The sequence below is a fragment of the Coenobita brevimanus genome, chromosome 65 (assembly GCF_032717465.1).
Source record: "Coenobita brevimanus isolate Jiangsu-jjx chromosome 65, ASM3271746v2, whole genome shotgun sequence".
NCBI lineage: Eukaryota > Metazoa > Arthropoda > Malacostraca > Decapoda > Coenobitidae > Coenobita > Coenobita brevimanus.
The window spans coordinates 32,397,439-32,418,939 of record NC_137018.1 but is presented as its reverse complement, the minus strand read 5'-3'; the positions used below and the strand labels follow the sequence as shown (position 1 = coordinate 32,418,939).

General features: G+C 40.6%; 1 protein-coding gene across 1 annotated transcript in view; it reads right to left on the bottom strand.

The window, feature by feature from the left end:
- Positions 1-571: 571 nt before the first annotated feature.
- LOC145404843 (uncharacterized) overlaps positions 572-21,501 on the bottom strand; it is a 178,893-nt gene continuing 157,963 nt past the window's right edge. The window contains exons 4-9 of the mRNA XM_080276341.1: positions 19,144-19,306; positions 13,919-14,067; positions 13,377-13,566; positions 12,930-13,132; positions 11,756-11,924; positions 572-1,162 (exon numbers count right to left, since the gene is read on the bottom strand). Coding sequence (XP_080132467.1) covers positions 636-1,162; positions 11,756-11,924; positions 12,930-13,132; positions 13,377-13,566; positions 13,919-14,067; positions 19,144-19,306 — 1,401 coding nt within the window. The 3' untranslated portion in view covers positions 572-635. The remainder of the gene's footprint in view (positions 1,163-11,755; positions 11,925-12,929; positions 13,133-13,376; positions 13,567-13,918; positions 14,068-19,143; positions 19,307-21,501) is intronic.

Genomic DNA, 21,501 nt, shown 5'->3' with positions numbered 1-21,501 from the left:
AACATTCCTGTATTTCTTCAGTAATATTACACATAAGCCTAAGCACTATTTATAAATACATATTTTTACGTTGCTTTTGCCTCGTGCAAAGTGATAAAAATATACTTTTTTGTGGAATGGCTTAACAAATATCATACAACGAACGAGTCTCACAAAATACTGTTATGGTTCGGCATGGATTAGGATAAATAATGAGAAGTGGAGGGATATCACTGGAGGATAAGGGAGGGAAGGCAGGGAAGATGCCAGAAGGGGAAGTACAAAATGTGAGATTAATAAAACTGTTTTCTGCTTCCTATTAATATCCTTTCTCTTTAATCCTCTGCCTACATTTCCTTTTCACTTCCACTAAATATATTGCCTTTTTAATCCCTCTATATCCTCTCCTTGTTCCATGCTCCAAATATTTCGCAACTTTTATCTCAAAATGCCTCTCTTCTTTACTTTCTTCATATACCATTCACTTTACTACCACCCTTTTTACCTCAAATCAGAATCTTGCCTGCCTTCCTCCCCAAGCCTCCTACCAGCTTTCATTTTCTCTACCTTCTATCAATACTTCTTCATCTCTCACCAATATCCCAATCCCCTTCCTCTCTAATGCTTATCTCTGACTCTTTCAAATACCCTCCAATTCACCTCCTGCTCTTCCCTCTACCCTCTTCCACCTTCCTCTCCTCCTCAAGCTCCTCCTCCATCTCATGACTGTCTGCCTCCTCCATCTCATATTCTGACTCGTCCCCTGACAGTTCGCCTCCGATTTCAGTTTCTTCACTGTCCTTGTGCATGCGAGTCGGGTTTGAAGCACTGAGAAGTGGAAGGAAGTCTCTGTTGTCCAGTGAAGTCACCGTGGACATCGGGGAGCTCAGGAGAGAACTAGAGTCGTCATGGATTGAGCTTGAGCTTGCATTTCCCTCGCTGACCTGATCCTCCACGGACTTGATCAAGGTGACAAGGTTGAGAACGTCCTTGAGGGGTAACTCCACCTCCTCGCCCTCACCCGGCTCGCTGAAGAGGTCACTGAACGTCCTGGTGACCTCGTTTTCCTTGGGGCTCTGTGCTACAGCTGAACGAACAGTGGGAACGGCGCTGGATCGAAGGCAGATGTTCACGTTCAGCAGCTGGGCCAGGGTGATGGGTGGCAGGACCAAGCTCTCATCGCCTGTGGGGGAAGTGTACACGTTTTACAATTTCACAGAAAATACTTTAGAATCCTTTTAATTATCATTATACATGAACCAAGAAGACAACAAATTTATTTCTCACACTAGTGTCACATACAAACTATCATATCAAGCTGCTGGAATATTATTATCCCTTAATCAAAAACACACATCATCAGCATCCACATCACCATCTCATTACTATCACCCTGATCATTTTTCCAATGTGTGTACAGTATATATATATATATATATATATATATATATATATATATATATATATATATATATATATATATATAATCATTATCAAAATCCTGAAAAAATTTATTACACCCAAATACACGTGCAAAACTTTACTTCATTCAAAAGTAAAATTCTTTTTACGGCACGGCGGAGGACAAGGCAGTCCTGGGTCTGAGCAGTAACCACCGCTTGAGCACCACTTACATAACCACCAAGGGGGGAGGATCACACTAACAGGGCGGTTACATCACAAGTCATTGGCAAAATACGTAACCTTCAATTCTGATTCAAACCCGCTGACTGACAAGCCATTTTATCGCCAACTGGACAGTTAAGACCAGTTTACCAATTATGTACAGTCGTGGTAAAAAATTGACCTACTATTTCACTGCATGTGCTTTATGCTTAGGGTCATATTCAGGTCAGCTGAGGAAGCTGTCTAGCACCTCTTCCTTACCATTTATTAATGCATGTGACTCGTGAATATTGTCTTTATTCTATATAACCTATACAAACGACACAGTTATTAAGGTGATGTAAATAGTACACAAAATAATATTCAGGTATGATGCAATATAAATGACTAAGAAAGAGGTGCTTAACTTCCTCCTGATCTAACTGCATGACGACCCAAGTTCATTTTCGTATCCTTCCACTCTAGTGCACCATATCAATCTAATATACTATAGCACTAGCCGTGTGTGTGTGTGTGTGTGTGTGTGTGTGTGTGTGTGTGTGTGTGTGTGTGTGTGTGTGTGTGTGTTCTTACCTACCTTACCTAATTGTTCTTACCTAATTGTATCTTTACAGGAATGAGTCAAGCTCGTACTGTCCTGTGTCTTAAACCATATTTATCGTACATATCCTTAAATTTATGAATTGTTTTGGCACACACTATTTCATTCGGTAGTGCATTCCATTGATCAATTGCTCTGTTTGGGAAACTGAATTTCCTTACGTCTTTATCACCTCTTTTCATATGCAGTTTTTTGCAGTGTCCTCTTGCTGATGCTTCTCCATATGTTAAGTAATCATTTATGTCTATTTTCTCCTTCCCTGATATGCACTTATATAGCATTATCATGTCACCTCTTTTCCTTCTCTCCTGTAGTGTTGGTAGATTCAGTTTATTTAGTCTTTCTTCGTAGTTTAGGTCCCTTAAGCTTGGTATCCATCCTGTAGCGGCCCTTTGAACTTTTTCAATCTTGTCTATATGCTTTATGAGATGAGGACTCCAGACTACTGATGCATATTCCAGGGTTGGTCTAATGAATGATGTTATTATCCTTCTTAGCATGTCTTCATTTATGTATGTGAATGCTATTCTCATATTTGCAAGCAGTGTTTACATGTTCCGTACCTTCTCGCTGATGTGGTCAGCCGGAGATAGTCTGTTATTGATAATCACACCTAGGTCTTTCTCTCTTTCTGATGTGTATAGGGTTTTATTTCCTAACTTATAATCCCAGTCAGGTCTTTTTCCACTTTTACCAAACTTGATTACATGACACTTGTCCACATTGAATTCCATTTGCCATGTACTACTCCATTCATGAAGTTTATTTAATTCTTCTTGTAGCTCCCTACAAGAGTCTGTGCTAGTAATTCTCCTTTGTATTTTTGCATCATCTGCAAACATATTCAGATAGCTCTCATTTCCAGTGTTACTGTTTATATCATTTATATACACTAAAAACATGATTGGTGCCAGCACTGAACCCTGTGGTACTCCACTAGTCACTTCTTTCCATGATGAGTAGTTTCCTCTTAGTACTGTTCTCATTTCTCTTTTTATGAGAAAGTCTTGCATCCAACAAAACAGTCTGCCTCGAATTCCTCCTTGATGGTACCGTTTCCATAAAAGTCTTTGGTGTGGTACTGTGTCAAAAGCTTTCTTGAAATCTAAATAGATACTGTCCACCCATCCTTCCCTTTCCTGTATTGTGTTTGTTACTCTGTCATAGTAGCTCAACAGATTAGTAACACATGATTTTCCTTTTCTGAAACCAAACTGTCTTTCTGTTATCATACTGTTTTCTTCTAGATGATCTACCCAAGCTTTTCTTATAAGCTTTTCTAATACCTTGCTTACAACACTGGTCAGTGATACTGGTCGGTAGTTGAGTGGATTTTGTCTATTTCCTTTCTTGAATAAGGGGACAATATTTGCTTTTTTCCAAATATCAGGTAGTTTACCTTGACTCAAGGATTTCTTGAAAATTAAAAATAATGGTTTACTTAACTCCTTTGCACATTCTCGTAATACCCAACATGAAATTTCATCAGGACCACTTGCTTTTCCTCTGTCTAATCTACTTAACTCCTCCTGTATTACTTTCTCTGCTATTTGTATATCTGGTAGTATGTGTGGACATGCGTGTTCCACATAGTCCCTCTCAAAATTTTTATCTTCTGTAAAAACTAATTGGAAATTCTTATTTAGTGCTTCATAAATATCTTTCTCTTGTGTATAAGTGATTCCCTCGTCCGTAATGGATTGTATTATATCTTTTACTTTGGTTTTGCTTCTGATATAGCTGTAAAACAGCTTTGGTTGATCACTACTTTTATTTATTATATCCTCCTCAAACTGTTTTTGGGCTTCCCTCCTTATTCTTGTATAGTCGTTTCTTGCCTGTTTGTAATTATTATACACCCCTTCATTATTGTGTCTTCTGTATCTATTCCACAACAAATCTCTTCTTTCTTTTGATTTTTTACATTCTGTATTGAACCATTTCTGTATTTTCTTATCTGCTTCTTTGTGCTGTGGGATGTACTTCTGGACTCCTACTTCATAAAATTCACAAAATTTTTTATATACAGCATTTAAATCTTGTCCTCTAAGCTCATTTTCCCAATCAACTTCTAAGAAGTACTTCTTTAGGTCTTGATAATTTCCCTTTTTGTAGTTTTGCCTCTTTTTGTAATTGTCATTGCTGTTTACTATGTCATATGCTATCCTGAAGTTATAATTTAGTACTGCATGATCGCTTTTGCCGAGTGGAGGGTGATATATTAAACTGTCAATATCATTTTCTTGCCTAGTAAATATTAGATCTAGCACTGACGGTACATCAAGTCCTCTTTTTCTGGTGGTTTCCCTCACATGTTGCGTTAGGAAAAACTCTTGCACGAGATCCAGGAGCTTTTGGTCCCAACAGCTTTCTTGGCTAATTATATCTAGAGTATTCCAATTTATATTTGTATTGAAATCCCCAGTTGGTATAATTCTTTCCGATTTCTCTTCCATTTTATGTAGTAATGATCTTATACTCTGAATTGTACTCTCTGCCAGGTCCTCATATTCGTCTCTTTCCCATGTGTTTGATCTGGGTGGCATGTACAAATTGGCTACAATTACTTTACCTTCAGATGTGTTGATCTCTACTGCAATCAGTTCTACTTGTGATGGTATATCTAGTTTTATTTCATTGACTTTTAGATTTTTCTTAGTTAATATTATAATTTCTCCTCCTTTTTAAAAATTTCTGTCTCTTCTCCATATATTGTATTCCTCTAAGTTTAGTATGTCATTGGATATCCTTGGTGTTAATTTTGTTTCAGTTAGGCATATTATTTGTGGTTCATTTTCTCTGACATAATCATTCATCTCTAGTAATTTAGATACCATTCCATCCACATTTGAGTACATCAACTTTATCATCTTGTTTATATACTTGTCATGACATGGTTCTACTACCTTCCTCCTTTTTCTTCCATCCTGTTTGTGTACCACTTTCGTACCTGCAATCCTATTACTTTGTAAAAAAATTTCTTTTTCTCCTCTTCTGATCTTCCCTCATTTTTTGTTTTTGCTTCCTCCCTTTTCTCTTTCAGTAATTCCAGTTCCTCTTGTGTTAGGCATCTTTTTATCCATACATTTTTGAACTCCTCTTTTTCCATAAGATTCTTTGCACTTTTTAGTATCTCTTCCACAGTGTTTACACTCTGGAAAGTCACCTTTAGAGGTCTTGTCTTGCTTTTCTCGTATTTCCCTAACCTTTTGTGTTCCTCTTTGTCTTTACTACAGATTTCCTCTGATACTTCTTTCAGTAAGCTCATTACATTTGCCATCTCCTTCTTGTCTTTTGTGATCTTGTTTTTTACTTCTTCCTCTTCTATACCAGTGATTACTATTGATTTGTTTATATCTACTGAATCTCTGACTAACTTTGGATTGTTTTGGATTATTCTTTTCACTTCCTTTTTAATGCTTTTTTCCTCCACCCTTGTTTCTAAGTCTTTCTTTACTTTCACCATTTCAGCATACGTGGTTTCTACATCATTTTTGTAGCTTTGCACAGCTTCATTCACCTGTGTTATCTTCTCCTCAGTATACTGCTCTGGTCCATAAGACTGCTTGCTTGCCTAATTGTCTCTGTGTCATTTTTGAACTCTTCCAAAACACTCTCGTGATTGACTACTGTACTTGCCATTTCACTCACTTTGTTCCTAAGCGTACTCAATTCCACTGTTAGTTCACTGATGGTTGTGTCTTTCTTATTGGCCTCCCTTCTTAGTTTTTCTATTTCTTCCTTTTGCAAGTGCATTTGCTTCTTTATTTCATCAATTTCATTTCTGAAAGCCATTTCTAGTTTGTGTACACGTTCAACCAGTCTATTGTGAGTCTCCACTTCAACCAGTTCTTGGTAGAAATCATCATTGTGTGTGTTTTGGGCAGCCGAAACTACACATTCAAATCGCACCAAAATTTCATGAGCGATCACATTTTGACCAAGAAACGTCGCTCCAAGCGCCCGACATAGGATCTCTGTAGAATTTTTTGCCCACAGGTACAACCAAAATAAACTGTAGCAGCGTGAGAGCCCTCCGCAGGAGCAAGCGCGAGGGGCCCGAAGGACCCACAAGTACTTGTGAGAATCTATGCGCTGGGAAACAAACCAAGTCTCTCTAAGCTTGTACATGAATACCAGGCGGAAGAGAAAAACAAGTAACAGACGTGAGATATTGGGTGAAATTTGGTTCTCTCCCTGCTCTGGAAGTTATATAACTCTTTTTCATGTATATAAGCGATCAAAATGCTCTTATCCAACACATCATAAACTAGAGCTAACTTAGTTTCTACTCTTCCTGATAACGTAATTTCGGCATAGGATTTCATACAGATCTAAAACACATTATGTTAGCAACAATGGAAGCAATAATGTTTGTGCAACTTTAAAAACAAAGAGTTTGATGATAAAACACTTAAAAAGTATGTGAAATATTACTGGAACCTTGGTGAAAAAATTATATACAGTATATAAATAAATAAATATATATATATATATATATATATATATATATATATATATATATATATATATATATATATATATATATATATATATATTCCAAAGAAAGGAAGTTCCTCTGACCCCTCTGATTACAGACCAATAGCTGTCACTTCTTCTCTTGGTAAGGTATTTGAAACTTTAATTAATAAGCACATAGTTAAACATCTTGAATCCAACAACTTAATCAGTGATAGACAATATGGTTTTTGCCACGAAAGATCCACCACTGACATAATCTCCTGACTCATACCATCCATCAATCAATTGACCAAAATGAAGAAACTCATGCAGTAGCCCTTGATATTTCTAAAGCTTTCGACAGAGTATGGCACCATTCCCTGTTGTCTAAACTCCCTTGCTATGGACTAAAGTCTTTTGTCCCTTTGACTTCCTCATATCTCAGCGACAGAAAAATTAGAGTAAAAGTAGATGATGTATATTCCAATTTCCACGCACTTAACGCTGGCATGCCGCAGGGATCAGTTCTTGTGCCAACCCTGTTCCTGGTTCATATTAACGATCCCGTATCTATCACGCACAATCCCATCCATTCATGTGCAGATGACTCAACTCTACATAGTTCATTCACACTCAGACACCCATTTACAAAGTCTGATATCTCTAACTCTCAACTTAGTACAGCCATCCCCATAAATTAAGACTTATCTACAATCAGTGAATGGGGACAAAACAACCTTGTCTTATTTAATGCTAATAAAACTAAATATATACAATTTACTAATAGACAGGTATTGCCAGATTCGTATACTACCTTCAATGCTACTAATGTTCCCACCTCCAAAAGTATTGAAATTCTCGGTGTCTCACTTAACAATGCCCTCAGCTGAACCTCTCATGTCAGATCACTTGTTAAAACCGCCTCAAAGAAACTTGGATTATTGTACATCTTGGATTATTGTACAGAGTCCATAACTTCTTCACTGACGCACAGTTAGCTATTATTTATAAGAGTCATGTGCACTCTCAGCATGAATACTGCTCACCCTTGTGGAATGGATGTGGAAAGGTTGCATGAAAACAACTAGACAAAATTAAGAACAAAGCAGCTAGAATTATTAATAATCCTGCTATTACTAATAAACTACCTCCCCTACTAGTAAGAACGAATGTTGCCTCCCTTGCATTATTTTACAGATATTTTTATAGCAAATGCACAGACGAAGTTGCGTCCATGGTGCCACCTCTCCATGCCTTCCCTCGTGCTACACGGGCATCTGGTAGCGCTCATGACTGGAATGTCACACAGCCATATTGCAGAACCTCTGCCTATCAGAAATCTTTTATTCCCCGAACTGCATCTCTCTGGAACTCGCTTCCCCAGAGTTGTTTCTCTCAAAACTTCAACCTACAGCTGTTCAAGTCTAACTGTTATAGATACTTTATGAACAGAGGACACCAGTAATCTGGTGTATGGATTAGTTTTTTTTTATTTATTTGTTTTTCCTTCCTCTGTTCTGTTATTAATATATATATATATATATATATATATATATATATATATATATATATATATATATACACACACACACACACACACACACACACACACTTTCAAACCCCTATTTTTACCATTTCTATCTCCATCACTCCTTTCTACCTCCCACAAATACGTTATTTCTTTTCAACATTATGCATCTCTCTGCTTTCTACTTTCCCTCTTCCTCTACTCCCAGCCTTTATATTCCATCAGTGAGGTGTTTAAACTTAAGGAAGGAGGACCAATATATTGAAAGTAACAGCAAAAGGTGGAGGTATAGAACTGAATGCTCTCCCCGCCCCAAAAGACCCCATTAGGAAAGAGTATAGCCAAAGAGAGTTGAATGTTAGGAGGAGGGTAGGACTGATACTGGGCACAGACGGTGAAACAAGAGATACGGTAGTGATAGTAAACAGATGTGTGACGTACTTTTAATTATCTTATTATTACAGATAAGCGTTAGTTTGCGAGCACCCACTCCACAAACTCGGGGACACTCAAGAGGGCCCTAACCCATGCCAGAGTATCTTCCAAACATAAGACCAGTGCCAAAGCAATGAAGCGAGTCACGATATTCAACTGCTTCCTGTCTGAACACCAAGTCCTTACTTTCATCTCTCCCTTCTACGTCACACAACTACAGTACAGTCTTTCTCCTATTACTGGACAGTTGCAAGTTTGGGGCTAAATGGAAGTCGAAAATATCAACAGTGATATTTTTCGTATTATCAGCACAAATTGCGTTTGGAAAAAATATATATATATCGCACAGAAATCTATGTATCTATATACCTAGACTGCTTCCCCCAAAGAAAGGAAGGAGCCGAGACAGGACGACACACTCCCAATTTACTCATCCACACACATACTTATTTGTATCTTAGCCCCAAGGGAAGAAGAGGCAGATCCTTACTGCACCACACCACACGGACGTCAACTGCGCAGTGCAATCAGGGACATCCACAGCACAGCCCGACAGTAGAGCCGGTTTACCCCTGCTACATCATAATGGACCCATCCTCTTATCCACACCTGACCTGATCAGCTGATCAGACCAAATGCGGGAGAATATCCCCTCAGGGTCGTGTCACCATTTATTCATTCACAATTTCTCTCCAATCATTTCTATCATGCCCAGCCACTCTTCCTTGCTCAAAGACATTCCTCATGCATCTAACACTCTGCTCACACTATCCATCCATCCTATTCATGGTCTTCCTCTCAGCTTTACACCTCTCATCCGATCCAGTTATCTTTTTCACGAGTCGCTCTTCATCCATTCTCTCAATATGTCCAAACTATCGCAACACTCTCTGCTCAACTCGATCAGCCATCTCCCGCATAACTCCAATTCTCCTTCGCACTTCATCATATGCCACTCGATCCATACACGTCACTCCACATATACTCCTCAGACACCTTATCTCCACTACATTCAAACTTTTCCTCTTTGCTACACCCATATTCCATGTTTCAGCCCCATATAACGCAATCAGTACCACTACACCCTCATACAGCCTTCTTATTACATCCATTCTAAGCAAACAACATCTAAACACTTTTCATTCCTCCCAGCACCTTTTCTACTTTATTCACTCAAAACTTCACTTCTACATCTATTCCATCCACAGCAACATGTGACCCTAAATACTTAAAACACACTATCTCCTCAAGCAACTCACCATTCAAAACTGCGTTCATCCTCCTATCATCTACCAACCTCGTACATTTCATCACTACTCTTGTTCTCATTTATTCTCAATTTTCTCCTTTCACACACCCTTCCAAACTCCTCTACCATCTGTCTCAATCTCTTCTCCTAATCAGCCACTAGTGCAGTATTATCCGCAAACAGCAGCTGATTCAGATTCCACTCTCTACCATCAGCACTCACCAGACTCAAACCTCCACCTAACATTCTTGCATTCACCTCCCTTACAACACTATCCATATAAATATTAAACAACCAAGGCGACATCACACATCCCAGCCGCAGCCCCACTCTCACAGGAAACCAATCACTCACAGTATTTCCCACCCTTAAACTCGCTCTACTAATTACATAAAAACTTTTCACTCCTTTTAACAACCTACCATCAAGCCCACACAATCTCAAAACAGTCCACAAAGCCTTCCTATCAATTCTAACATACACTTTCTCTAAATCCATGAACGCCCAAAACACATACTTACGTTTCGCTAAATACTTTTCACACACTTGTCTCAGCAAACACCTGATCCACGCATCTCCTCCTTCTCCTAAAGCCACACTGCTCATCACCAATCACTCCCTCTGTACCCTCTCTAACTCTCTTAATTAACATTCTCCCATACACTTTACCAACAACACTCAACAGACTTATACCCTTAAAGCTAATACATTCATACTTATCACCCTTACCTTTATACCACGGAACCACACAAGCTTTGACATAATATCGTGTCTTTGCTAAGCAATGTTAAACTTCAACTTGGCCGTAAACAAGTGAAGTACAATATCGAAGACCGTCCATCTTTTCACAGTATCTGAGAAATTGCTTATTATTTTCTTTACACACGGTTATAACGAAGTATAACATTGTTAAGCAAGTATTTGACATTATGTCAAAGTAATTTTCACAAGATATTCTTCTGTTTTGAATGCGATTTGTACACCAAGAAACCATTTACTACGCTGGGTGGTAACCATATAACCAAATTATGGCGCCTGGTGGTTTATTAAGTAACCAAGGCGCTCCGATCGGATTGAGCCGGTGTGGGTTTATATCCAAGGGATGGTTGTGGTTTGTTGCTCACGTAATGCCACTCAAGGATGAGTGAGGCTGGTCATTCTCATCTTAAATGTCAGGACCAACTTGCCTAGCCCGGGCTCCTACGCTCCTCATGAGGCAACATAGGATTGGATGATAGATGGATGGATGGAATGCCATTTGTACTGATACAACAAAAAATGTCCACTAAGATATTTTATAACTTCCTTGTGGCCTAAAACTCGAAAGTGGTCAATCTCTACACAACTCCCAACTCTATTCCCCCCTTCCATCTCTCTCTCTCTCTCTCTCTTTCTTCCTCCCTTACTACAGTCCTTCTCCACCATACCTACCTACCAACTCTGTCCCGTCGTTCTCGTTCTACTTTTTAAAATCAGTCTTTCCCTTCTGCCACCAGAACTCTTTCTTCTCTACATCCTTTTTTATGCAAGTAAAAAAGATCCAAACACAGGAAGCTTGCAAACTGTTCTTTCCAGGAAAAACTACATTAACGTGAGCCATTTTCAAGATCCGTTCACTTAGAGATTCCTGGACATTCCTCTGCCTATGACTCGAAGCTGTAAATGAAGGGAAACATAAATTGAGGAAGAGAGTTACACAGTTGATCTGCTGCATACAAAGACGACTGAGAACATCAGTTAACTCTCGTACTTGAGAACTGGACTGAAAAGAAGTGAGTGAGCTGCCATAATGGTGGAGAGATGCAGGCAGACAGTTTAGAACAAAGTCCAGTTCCACCAAAATCACCAATACACTCCCCCCCCCCCTTCCCTTTACCTTGCAGTGCGATAGATGCGGCCCTGGCCCTGGATGGCCTGCGTGATCCCAGAGCGTCAGCCACCTCCTCCACCAGTGCCGCCACCTGACTCTCCGCCCCCTCACCCACACCTACCACACATGAACGCCTCCTTTTGTTGTCGCCCTCTTGTGCCCTCTGAGACAACACCTGCAACAAACATTTGGGAAGGTGAGGGTAGGCGAAATAAAGAAAACAAGAAGGAGCACTCACAGAGTTCAACACCCCTGCCCTATAATCGGTCAAAGGATCAAACCCTGACTTTGAACTTTTCCTGATTACTCTCAAAGTCGATTCACTTCATCCTTTAACCTGTTGTTCTAGAAGCACCAACTCTCGACTGACCCTCAAGCATTCCAACATTTTTCTAAATCAGGTCAAAACTGCTTGAGTTCACACACCAACTACAGGTATTCTCTTTCTCTCTCTCTCTCTCTCTCTCTCTCTCTCTCTCTCTCTCTCTCTCTCTCTTACACACACACACACACACACACACATGCCGAATGATCAATACTCCCGCGCACCACTCGCATACGTAAATATTGGTAAAAGATCATCCTCATCATCTTCATCATGCTGGTTCTCACTAATACACAGGAAGGTCAGTATCACCATCATATTTCCCGGTAAAAAATGGTGTGGGCGACATCTAGAAACAGAAAATATAAAGGGTCCAGAACTAGCATGGCAATCATCCTCATCATCAACATCACAATGATCAAAACTCACCTATTTCCCGTTAATATGTAAGTTGCTTTAGATCCAGATACAGGCCCAGGCAATCACAGAGGGAGGACTAGCAACAGTGCCCACTACATGCATTTACCCATCATCCAACCCTCGTAATTCCTGGTTCCATCTCAGGGGTCTACCATATTCAAATGACGAATATATGTATTTTTTTTTATTAAGTAGCTCTCACAACACTTTTGGGGCAGAGCCTTCCCATCAACTGCAAGCAAATAAATAATGAATTGGTAAAAAAATAAAAAATAAAAAACACGCATCATCTCAATCATTATATCATCACCATCATCATCTTTTTTCCGTACCTACATGTATGGGTGAGACAGGATCCCTATACAGTTCCTACACACGTACTAACCAACTGACTTCCTCTCTCTCTCTCTCTCTCTCTCCCTCTCTCTCTCTCACCTTGGACACCATATGCCTGAAGAACCTGGACTGCCTGGCTACCGTGCGTGACCGCCTAAGTCTCTTGATTTTCTGGGGTACGTTCTGCCTGAGTGCCTTCTGCAGGAAATTGAGCAGCATGAACCAGTAGCCAAGGGACACCATGATCCAGATGACGATGCACATCTTGTAGAGATCTGGGTGCGCCTGGTTCTCGCCGTAACCTGTGGGAGGAGAGACAGGTAATGAGACTGATTGTGTGTGTGTGTGTGAGAGAGAGAGAGAGAGAGAGAGAGAGAGAGAGAGAGAGAGAGAGAGAGATAACATGACATCCTACAGGAAGCACCAATTTTTTTCCATTTAGATTCCTAACCATTTGGTACAAGTCCCGACATTCAGGGGACCTTGTAAAAAAAAAATGAAAAAAAAAAAAAATAATAAAACAGTTCGCCAGGCCAAACAACTCACCAGGATAGTAGTCTCCGAACCCAATCGTGGTGAGGGTAATGAAGGTCATGTAGAGGGTCTCGTTGTAGGACCAACCCTCCAGTTTGCTGATGACGATGGACGGCAGGAACATGAACACGATGAAGCCCACGATGAGGTAGACCCACGTGATGCCGTACAGGATTAGCTTGCGGTGACGACGGTGCTTAGACTGCAATAGAAAATGAAGGTACTGTATATGCAAGAAGGACAGATAAATGGATACTTCTTGTACTGCACTTCCCCTTCCCCAATGTGTGTGTGTGTGTGTGTGTGTGTGTGTGTAATGCATATATATATATATATATATATATATATATATATATATATATATATATATATATATATATACAGATCTTACCTGTATGATTTTCAGTAGACACTGCATAGTATACGCTCTGAGGGCATAGTTTATCAGATGGCTCTGAGAGGAGTGTACATGTTACAGGTACCCCTTATGTATCTACCTATCTATCTATCAATCTAGGTATCTATCAATCAATCTATCTACAAATTTCTCTTACCTGGGCGAGCTTCAGAAGGTCGAGCATCCTATTTGAGAGCATATCAGAGGACTTAGCAAGCAGTATACAGGTCAGAGGCACGCCAACCAAACAGTACAGCACGCAGAACAGCCGACCCTCCTCCGTCACGGGGTAGATGTGACCGTAACCTGGAGGGGAGGGAGGTAGGTGAGAAACTATTGCGTTGTTGTTGCTGCTGTCACCCTAGGGTTATTTGGACGTGAACCCAATGGACTGCAGGACTACTCTAACCATATGCTCCCCGAGATTATATTGTTCAATTTATAATACTGGATCGTCAGTGTTATGTGAGTGAGATGCATGAGGTATGTTATGGTGTGGAGGGCAGCACTACAGTGAGGGCAGAGTGCATTGTTTGTGACTGGATAATAAAGATACGGTAAAGGAAAACGATGAGGTGTAACTGATAACAATAAATATACAGGAAATATATATACACACGAATAAAACAACATAAAAGAGAAATACAGGGGTCAAGAGAATACATAATTATGATGGATATAGGAAAAAATATATACAGGAGAAAAAAATGAATACAACAAATAAGTCAAAATATAATATCGGTAAGGGAAACAGTGGAAATATGATGAAAAGAGATTGACGTGATGGAAGCAGGGAAGTCGGTGGTGATGATGTTAGGTTGTTACGAGCGAGCGAACGCAGCGAGCAGGCCAAGCAAGCGGAGCGACGTGGTTTTCTTTCAGCTGAAAAATGAGTGGCCCGACACGACACGGCTCGACGGCGATGAGTTTCATAGGCTAATAACTTTTCTATTATGTGAGATAGAGAAGACATTCTCTCAGCAGGTAGTAGATACATTCAATAAATTCTGTTCTTAGCTACAGTATATATTTACTCATGAGACCAAAGAAATCCCTTGGAATCCCAACTTTCCAAAGGAATGTACAGAGGGTTTCAACTGACATGCTCCACTATGAAATCGATTTAAATCACCGTGAAAGTGACACATGCAAGGTGTGAGTTGTTTTTCACTTTCATAAACTGATTGCGCGCGGGTGCGTGCGTGCGTGCGTGCGTGAGAGAGAGAGAGAGAGAGAGAGAGAGAGAGAGAGAGAGAGAGTGAGAGTATTTTAGCTCAATTATTCTTCTGCTACTGTTCAACTACCTCACCAGAAATGCTGAGAGATTACAACTACCTCACCAGAAATGTTGAGAGATTACATCATGATGAAATTATGATAGGAGTATGTACAAAGGCCTCGCTCGCTCGTCAGACGCTCACAATGAACACTTTACTGATGAGAGATGATTGGAAGGGCGAGGTGGGGGGTGGCGAGGGAGAAGTAGCGCTTTTCCTGCCGTCACTCAGGATTGTAAGAAGTAAAAGAAGATGGAAGTGAGGGAGGGAGAAATGAAGATGTCTATGAGGAGTGGAGGCTTGGAGTGGTTGACAGAGGGGAGAACGCAACAGTAAGAGGTGACAGAGAGGCTTGGAGGAGTTTCTGGTTGGTCATTCAGGACTGCAATAAGTAATTAAGGAGGTGGATGTGAGAGAGGGAGCAAGAAGTGGAGGAGGGAAGAGAATGTGAAGGGAGAAGAAGAAATGAAGGAGGTAGCGAAGGAACTGGAATGAAAAAGAAGGAAGGAAAAGATGAACTGGATCAAAAGATAAAATTAAAGGAGAGACATTAAGACCAAGATCATGCAGAAAAAAAGATTATTATGAGGAAGAAGAGCTGGATGAAGCGTAGGAAAGGAAAAAATGAAACGCAGGAGAGATGCAGGATGAACTGAAGAGTTTTGCAAGTTCATGTCGTAGTAAGAAGGTTAAGCATCTGGTAACAAAGATTTGGAATATAAATGGATGGATGAATGGATAGAGACATACAGACAGATACATAGCGTGAAGGTTAAACTCATAAAAGCAAGGTTAAAATTAGTGTCAGCCGTAGTTAACTGTGTGTTGTGTGCAATGATGAGCTCATAATGAAGTGAACTTAAGTGGTGATGGCGCAGTTTTGTGGATGGATGAGGGGCAATTAAAGACAAAGACCAAGAGGCTCGTCAACTTAGAATCCTCACTGCCACCTCTTCTTAACAAACATTTTCCCATACTACACTTTATTATCCTCTTGTATGGTTTTGTACCGTTTTAATATCAACACAGACTGAATATATATAACAAGAAAAACACAGCCTGACTATATATATCATAAGAAAATATTAACGTATTATACACAAAAACAAACTGGTAGGGAAGAAGTCCTTGGAAGCCTTCTTGACCGACCAGAGTACAGGCCTGAGACAGTCCGAGTTATGAAGGAAAATTGCAGAGACAGAATGAGAAAATAAGCACGTTCAAAGAACGAGTAAAATTTTGACAGTATAATTTCACTTGCTCATCATTCAGTGGTTGCAAGACACTTGAGAGTTTCATTGTGACTACTGCCAGCTGAGGCTAGTCATGAAAAATTACCTCGATTATACGTATATATAAATCTAATATCAGACTGTTTCAGTCGACGAGAAGCTTTTCAAACTGAAGCCCCTGAATATAGTTCTAGTCAAACCGTTTCACTGCTAACGGGCTCTCCCATGTGGAATAAAATCGTATGACAATGTTATAATACATTTTAAAGGACGTCACGATAATGAAGGGAATATTCACTACAAGGCAGGGTGCAGCGTTAGGCCATGCTTGATTTTCATTTACTCTTTGTACAAAAGGAATTTCAGAAAAGTATGTGACCATCAATAACTCTGATCATATGTGAAGCAGAGTTCAATTGTTGCAGATTTTTAGTGAATGGAAGACACCTGTGATTTGACGCATGGATTTTTATTTATTTTTTTTTCCTTCCTCTGTTCAGCGTGTTAAAAAAAAAAAAAAAAAAAGGAAAGAGAGAGTAGGCAGTGGTGTTTGAATGAGTTAAATATAGTGTGCTTAAATATATGTTTGTGCCCAAGCAGAGTATAATAGCAAGAATGGCGGGATGGAAGAGGAATTAGATTAGGAAACAGGGCAAAAGGTGCCAAGAGGACAGAATGGTGAAGAAAAGATTATGTGAACAGAATAAGAGACCTAAGGATAGATGGGGTTAAAGGTATGTGAGCGGTGTGACGTGGAGACTAATGCAACAGAATCTAGCAAAAGTCCTAGGCTACACCGAGTCAACTGCAGTAGGTGGATCGAGTGGGTAATGGCAAAGAATATATAAGTGGAGTGGGATGGGAAAAAAAGTTTTATCTTTCACTACCAGGGTACTTCTAAGCTGAATAAATAGCCTGGTGGAAGCACAAATTCAATCACAAAGACATCATGCTGCGGGAGTTATATGAGAATGGACTGGCAATACTCTCCGGCTGACGGGCTGGGATGGAGTGAGGGATTGCGTATCACTGAGAAGGAGCGCTGACGGCCTAGTAACAAGGTCTGATTGCCATCCTGGTAACAGCTGGCCGACCTTTGATCCTTCCCTGTTAACGCTGTGTGGTGGTGGTCGTGGTGTGGCAGTGGTGAGATGACAAGGGTGACGGCTGACGAACATATGAAGCTGATGTGGAGACAAAAGGTGTGGTAAAGGCCCTGGAAAGTGTGTTGTGGTGTGGTGCTCTGGTGTATGTGGTGTGGTGCCAAATGTGGAGATGATGATGATGAAGGAAGACGTACAAGTAATGATGATAGTAGGTATGGTGGTGGTGGTAAATGCCGAGTACTGGACGGGTCAGTGATGATGGTAGGTGTGGTGGCTGTGGGAGTAGTGTGGTGTAGTGATGAAAGTGGAGGTAATGGTAAAAGCTGGCGTAGTGGTAGTGATAGGCGTATAGATAGTGGTGCTGGGAAGTATGGTGGCATGGTTGTTATAAAGACGTGGTATGTATGATGCTCATGATAATGGTAGCGGTATTCCTGATGGCAGGGGTAGTGATAAAAGCAAATAAGGTGATGGAGGTATGATAATAATAATAACACGAAGCGGTGCCACGGCACAGCAAACCCGTCCCCGGCAGTCATTTTAGTGCTGACGTATAAACACAACAGGATATCTAGTCAAAGATGTCACATATCAAATCCAAAGCAAATCGGGTGAAAATTGACGATTTCATGCCCATTTGAAATTTTAGGCCCAACCCACCTGACACTGACCCCCCTACCGCTAACTGGAAGTTGACCCCCGTGATGTAATGAGGCATATTACAGGATGCAGACTTGAAAGATGCAACTTCATGTTTTAATTTCATGTCGATATGACGAATCTGAAAGGAGTTATGGCGAAAAAACTTTTTTTTTTTTTTTTTTTTTTTTACATTTTTGGCGCCTACAGCCTCGGCCTTGGCCCAATTCGGCCCAAAATTTAATCAGGTGATCAGAAGGTCATGGCCCATCATTCCTGCAATTTTAGTCAAAATCGCACCCGTAGTTTTCGCGTAAAGTTGTTAACAGACAGACAGACAGTGAAAACAACACCCGTTCCCGAGCTCCTCCGGGGCGGGGACGGGTAATAATAATTATGAGGTTGGTGGTGACAGTGGTGAAGGTATGATGATGATAATATTGATGATGATGATGCTGGCGGCGATACGGGCAATGCTGGTAGGTGAGGTGATACTTGCAGTGACGCTGGTCAGTGTAGTGATAATGATAACTAATTCAAGTGTAATGGTGGGTGTGTAGTGAGATTTATGGTGACAACCGATTTAATGATGAAGGTATTCCATTGCCACCAGTCCCTACGTGACCCAATGCAAGATCAGACCTTCTCCACGGACGGGTAGCAACTGCCTGGACTAACCCTTCCCCATGACAGTCAAGCAAAAATCAGGAAGGGGTGCCAATAGCATGAATGGTTTATGTAACAATGAAAGTGTATTACTGGTTGTGTTTTTGTTTATACCAATGCCTATGTTATCTCTGTGAACCGACAGGATGCATACAGAGGCAGGTATAATGGAAGCATACAGTACCAGCATCCACTTTCAACGTCCGCCACGTGTGGAATTCAGATCAGGTCCAGGGCATCACAGAATGAGAGGAAAACGCGGGAACCACTGAGTCCCTGTGGCTACTACGACGATGATACAAGCAGCAGTCATGGTAGTGGCAGTGGATGATGGTAATACAGTATTATGATAGTCGTGTTGGCGTCAATGGTATTTCAGAATGGTGATTCTCTCTCTCTCTCTCTCACACACACACACACACACACACACACACACACACAGACACACACACACGCACTTACCAATGGTCGTAACAGCCGTCATGGTGTAGTAAATGGAATCGACGAGTGACCACGTATTCGTCTTGGTGATGTACTGGACGATTTTGAAGGCCTCTCCACACTCGTTCTCCACCGTGTTCCACCACTCCTGACCCTCTCCCTCCGTTGATTCCAGTCCCACTCGCTGTCATATGGAGGGAAAGGAAAATGGAGTTAGCTGCTGGGAAGAGTTAATTCTGTCTAAACTAGCCTGATTTACTGTCCATTCTCTCTCTCTCTCTCTCTCTCTCTCTCTACCGGTATACATGGTCATTTAATTATTATGTATTATGTTCTGTACTTATATAAATTATATGTTGTCATTTAATTATTCTACTATGCAGGTACTCTAGCAACTTTAGTCCGGTTCTTGGGGATTTCCTAAATGCCTGTTTGCAATACCTAACATATCAAATTTAGCGATTTACATGAGTTCAGCCTCTAGTATGTTCGGCTACCTGTTAGCTGGGGCAGTACTCTCGATGAATTTGGTGATTTCGTAATATATTTTCCCAAACGATTTCTTTTGCCTACTACACCCTAATATCCTACATTATGTTGTTATCACAAACATAGTAGGCCTATGTTATTTAGGTATACAAAATATACAAGACATTAAAAAGCCAGGACTGGTACTAAGTCTCCTGTGCCATCGAGAAAACGACTAATGTAGTAACGTATTCTATATGGCTTTCGAGATTTCGTGACGCTCTTTCTTAGTAATTTATTCTTCACGTTACCCTTCAATATCCTCTTGTATGTTGCTGATGGAAACGTTGGATTTAATGTCACATAGATAGCAAACATGTGACTGTTCAGGTGCAATAAGCAAAATAACTCGCTAAGGAAGAGGCGTTAGGAAGTCCAACTGCACATAAAACGGCCCTTGGTTGGAACTCAGTAAGACAATCACACACCAGGCACAGCTGACACAAGTTTAATCTCTTCAGCCCCATGACGTGTTTTATAAGTCAATCTTGCTGTGTCCAGGCGATTTTATTTAGCTGAGGCAGCCTTTCGGACCAGTAGGATTAGACACAGACCCTCACTTAACTCCGAATTACACTTTTTTTTTTTTCTCAATCTCGACCTGAAACTGCCATCTCTTCATCGTGAATATGGTGCTAATCAAGAAAGAAGTGCTATGTAAAGGATGTTAAGCCATAATCTCGTCTTTGTCTACCACTGAACTACGTGAAATAAGTCGATAAGGGACTAAAATCTAGGCCCAGCTAGTGTAGGTATAGTAGGTGGATCTCTTAACCTCAATGAAATCGGCGGGAAGCAGCCAGAGTAGATTATAAAAATGTGTAACTGAAGTGAAGCGGTTAAAAATAAATATCTTTGTGATCTAGTTTTTCCCTTTCCTTCTTCTCTTCCTCTTCCCTTTTCTTCTTTTTCTTTTTCCTCCGTTTCCTTCTTCTCTTCCTCCTCCCTTTCATTCTTCTCTTCCTCCTCCCTTTCATTTTTCTCTTCCTCCTCCCTTTCATTCTTCTCTTCCTCCTCCCTTTCATTTTCTCTTCCTCCTCCCTTTCATTCTTCTCTTCCTCCTCCCTTTCATTCTTCTCTTCCTCCTATCTTTCCTTTTTTTTTTTTTCTTTTCCTCCCTTTTCTTCTTTTCTTCCTGCTCCCTTTTCTTTCCTTCCTCCTCCCTTTCCTTCTTTTCTTCCTCCTCCTCCATTTCCTTACTTCTTCCTCCCTTTATTCTTTTCTTCCTGCTCCCTTTCATTCTTCTCCTCCTCCTCCCCCCTTTCATTCTTTCCTTCCTCCTCCCTTTCCTTCTTTTCTTCCTCCTCCTCTTCTTTTTCTCCTCCTCCCTTTCCTTCTTTTCTTCCTCCTCCCTTTCCCTTTCTTCCTCCTCTCTCCCGTTTACCTCCACACTTTAGATGCAGGAGTAACGGGCTAATTCCTCACCGTGTATCTCCACAATACCTCCACATTTTATCTGCAAGAGGAATTTTCTCTCCCCAACTAAAAAATTACCTGCAAGAGTAATATTTCTCTCCAGTCTACCTCAAAAACACCACCAAACTTCACCTGCATGAATAATATTTTTCTTTAATATACCCGCAAAGCACCTGTACAATTTTCCTGCAAACGTAATACTTCTCTCTAATCTACCTCCAAAACACCTGTCAACTTTACCTGCAAAAGTAATAAACCTCACATCCTTACCTCCAAACTTTACCTGCAAGAGTAATAAACCTCACCTGCCTACCTCCAAACTTTACCTGCACGAGAAATATACCTCACGTACCTACCTCCACACATTGCCAGCACGAGTAATATACCTCACCTGCCTACCCCCAAACGTTACCTGCAAGAGTAATATGCCTCACC